Source organism: Triticum dicoccoides, chromosome 3B (assembly GCF_002162155.2).
Source record: "Triticum dicoccoides isolate Atlit2015 ecotype Zavitan chromosome 3B, WEW_v2.0, whole genome shotgun sequence".
In the NCBI taxonomy this organism is placed as follows: domain Eukaryota; kingdom Viridiplantae; phylum Streptophyta; class Magnoliopsida; order Poales; family Poaceae; genus Triticum; species Triticum dicoccoides.
Genome location: NC_041385.1, coordinates 426,885,744 through 426,889,203, shown reverse-complemented (window position 1 = coordinate 426,889,203; position 3,460 = coordinate 426,885,744). Strand labels below are relative to the sequence as shown.

The 3,460-nt window shown below is 49.6% G+C and overlaps 1 protein-coding gene across 3 annotated transcripts; it reads right to left on the bottom strand.

Annotated features, from left to right (window-relative positions):
- Positions 1–499: 499 nt before the first annotated feature.
- On the bottom strand, positions 500–2,570 carry LOC119276316. Of its 3 annotated transcripts, none has more exons than XM_037557355.1 (3): positions 1,821–2,570; positions 1,131–1,319; positions 500–1,061 (listed from the first exon to the last, which is right to left on the bottom strand). In XM_037557355.1, the coding sequence occupies exons 1-3, from the start codon at positions 2,024–2,026 to the stop codon at positions 1,016–1,018; spliced, it is 441 nt and encodes a 146-aa protein (XP_037413252.1). In that variant the 5' UTR covers positions 2,027–2,570; the 3' UTR covers positions 500–1,015. The 3 variants fall into 3 exon arrangements, with proteins under 3 accessions (XP_037413252.1, XP_037413251.1, XP_037413253.1); XM_037557354.1 differs by having other exon boundaries at positions 500–1,039; positions 1,821–2,568; XM_037557356.1 differs by having other exon boundaries at positions 500–1,039; positions 1,415–2,567.
- Positions 2,571–3,460: the final 890 nt, after the last annotated feature.

Here is a 3,460-nt window from a genome sequence, read left to right as displayed (position 1 = left end):
CGCGACACCAAAATTGTCGTATGTACTACATCAGATAGAAAACCGCACTGCATCAAACGATCAAGTGAACTACATAGTTTCTTTTGTTGAACGTAAATTTTTCTCAGACGAGTTTTTGTTGTCTTTTTTCCAACTTTTTTTATGAATGATAGTGCACCGCGGAGACAAGGGCAAGTGAATCGCGACTTATATGAAAGTGAACCTCATTACTATTTTTGTCGTTTCCCTAACGATTTATTTTTTTGCACTTCACCTAGGGTGTAAGTGAACCACACCACTTCTGAAAATGCACTGTAACACTCTCAGAAGTGAACATTAATTTTTGTTAATGAACCTCAAATCCATATTTTTTGATCGTCCCACAAAGACAATCTTCATTCAAAAAAGAAGTGAAGCTCTCACGTGAATTTCTTTTTCTCCCTTCTTGCAAATTAAACTACCAACCACCACATAATGGACCACATCATATTTTCTCAAAGTAAAAATATAACATCAGCGCTTCAGAATGCTCAACACACAAATTCATATTTTTTTACACAGCCATACAACTATATACTGTACACATAAATTTTTATCTCCGAGTATCCCAACTAAAGTACCCGGAGCACCCCAAGCAGAGAAACTCATGTCGCACTGCACAATATGATCTGAGATGGCACAAGGTCAAACTCCAACGGGACATCCAACCGAACTGCACCACTTCCTTTCCTAGAAAAAATAAGTAAAAGGAAGGAAGGAGTTGCAGTACTGGGCGATCTGGAGTGCAGCTATGCGTCCACCCGAGGGAGACGCCAAACTGCATCACACACACGCAGGGTGCCATAAAACTACAACACGGGTTCAGCGGCGAACTACACCACTATGCGACCTGTACTACATGCATGGCCGACGGAATTGCACATGTGCTCCGCACCGCACAGGCGCATCGCCTTTACTGCACTGGGACAGGGAACCAAGATCGCCCTCCTCTTCTTGCTTGGAGAAGAGTGTCGCTCAGCTGACTGCACCTGGCACGTCACCAAGCTGCATGACCAGGGAACTGCAAAAAAAAATGGAACACACTACAAAAGCACTGAGGCGATGAAGCTCGTGCTCAGATTAACCACACGCAGAGGAAAAGAAAACCTCACTTGGCCAGCCACTGAGCTATACCACAACGACCACCAGAGTGCACCACAGCAACTACCGGAGTGCACTGCATTGCTGCCGTCATCGGCGGCGCGCTCATGAACTGCACCCACAGGAGCACTGAAGTGCATCTAATGCTAGTGAGCCGCACGTCCGTGGTCACCAAACTGCACACAAGCTTCTGAATTGCACTGCATCCAAAACAACTCATCAAATTTTCTAAAAAAACACAAGAAAATGCTTCTGGATAGCAACAACCCTGGATGGGATTTGGATGGCAAACTACATGGCATCGCCGTCTGTGCTGCACTGAACTGATGACCGAACTGCAAGCCGGCACACTGCCATAGTTCTCCGGCGAAGAGAGAGCTGCGAGGGGTGCTCTGGCAAACTGAATCCCAGGGGCGGATGTGGCATGGCCGAGGGATCTCTTCCCCGCGGGAAGTCGATGGTGGCTGCACACACCTGCTGCTGTGTAATGCTCCAACAATGGCATTGGGCTGCTCAAGCCAGAGAGGATGACCCAATCGACCTACGTCAGGTAGGCTCAGCTACTCGCCCTCATCGGAGAACAACAGGGAGAGGATAGGAGGGGGGATCCCGGGCTGGTGTGGCTGTGGCATGCGCGTGCGATGACAAGGAAAGGAGGAGGCCAGGGGTGTCCCCTCGCTCGACACATCAGGTAATCGCACCTGTTTGACGACGACGGTGGACTGCAAGAGAGGTGAGGGACGTTAGCCCCGACCCCTTCTGTGCGCCTTCTCGCCCACAAGACACTGGAGTAGCAGTTCCTTGATCCGACGTGATCCAAGAGGGATCCGTCGCCTAGGCGCCGTGGCGGGGCCGAATCCGTCGCTCGGTCGGTGCACCTGGGGCCGCGCAGTGGAGTGCGGGGCATGTTCGAGCGGCGCTGCTGGGGCCACGCAGTGGAGTGTGGGGACAAAGTGGATCCCAGGTGCGGCCTGGATCCGGCGTTAGCTCATGCTAGGAGGTAGCCGAGGGAGGGAGGCTCGCCGGCAAGGGGAGGAAGGTCGCGGGCAGGGCGGGGTTGCAGGAGATCAGCGCTGGTTGGCAGGGTGGACTGGAGGTGTGTTCGCCGGCGGTGAGCGCGGGATCCTGGTCGAGAGCTTGTACGCGGGAGGCCATGTAGATAGAGGAAACAGAGGCGCGGCGGCGCGCTGCTGCCCGGATTCGATGCCGGGGCCTAGGTGCTCCGGCGGCGCGCCTCCATGCCGCTGGCAGCACGCGGGAAGAAGGCGCCGGTGGTGGCGTGCCGGCGCGGGTGGTGGCCAGCGCGGTTAACACCAGGGGAGGTGGGGGGAGCGCGCCGGGGAGGTGGGAGGTGGGCTACAACGGCGAGGCGCATAGTTGTGGCGATGGAGAGGAAGGGAGGAGAGGAGTTGGTGGTTCATGCGGCCCGGGGCAGAGATAAGGTGGAGGAGGTTTTTTTTCCTTGGTCATGCAGTTCGGGGTGTGGTGTGGGGCTGTTCGGTTCCGTCTGTTTTTGTTTTCGGTCCGTTATAGGCTTGACGTGGGTGTTATCAGAATAAGGGAAAGTGTTAGCAGAATAGACTCTTAAGAGGTGTTATCATATATATATATATATATATATATATATATGTGTGTGTGTGTGTGTGTGTGTGTGTGTGTGTGTGTGTGTCTTATGGTCATTGCATTATCTTACCAAATCAAAATAGAGACATGGTTCAAATCATATCAGTTCAAGACAAAGGAACACTAAAAGAATACAAAGCATGGGAAACTATACGGACAACAAGATTTCAGATGGGTACCATGCGTCTACATGTACAACAACATTATTGGCTCTGTTGTGATGCTAGTAATGTGCATGATATGAGAAGTCAACTGTATACACAATTAAAATTGAAATCAACAGAGCTATTTATAAGAGCAAACCTCTTAAAGAAACATGCATAAACATACCTGTTGTGCCATTGGAGTTTCGATTGGATCCTTCAATTTAAAAATAAGTTTTTTATGAGTAAATACAGTGATACAAGAGCAAAGCAGTATGCACGATAGCAATGGAATCTTAAATGAGAACAGTTGTTCTTCAGGTTTAAGCAACTTGTTCTACATGAACAGAGTACAGTAAGATGCAGGCATATAGTACTTAAAAATAAAAAAATGAGCTCCTAGACCTTACTACATTCTTGGTTAGGGACCAGTACAGAACAAGGCATTCCTAGTCATCATCCAGTAAATGTGTCTCGGGAGAACGTAAGGGAATTTGATGAGTTTCTTTGCCACTGAAGTACGTTTTCTTCAGGTAATTCTGATACTGCCACCAAGCATTCTTGAAGATAGCAGA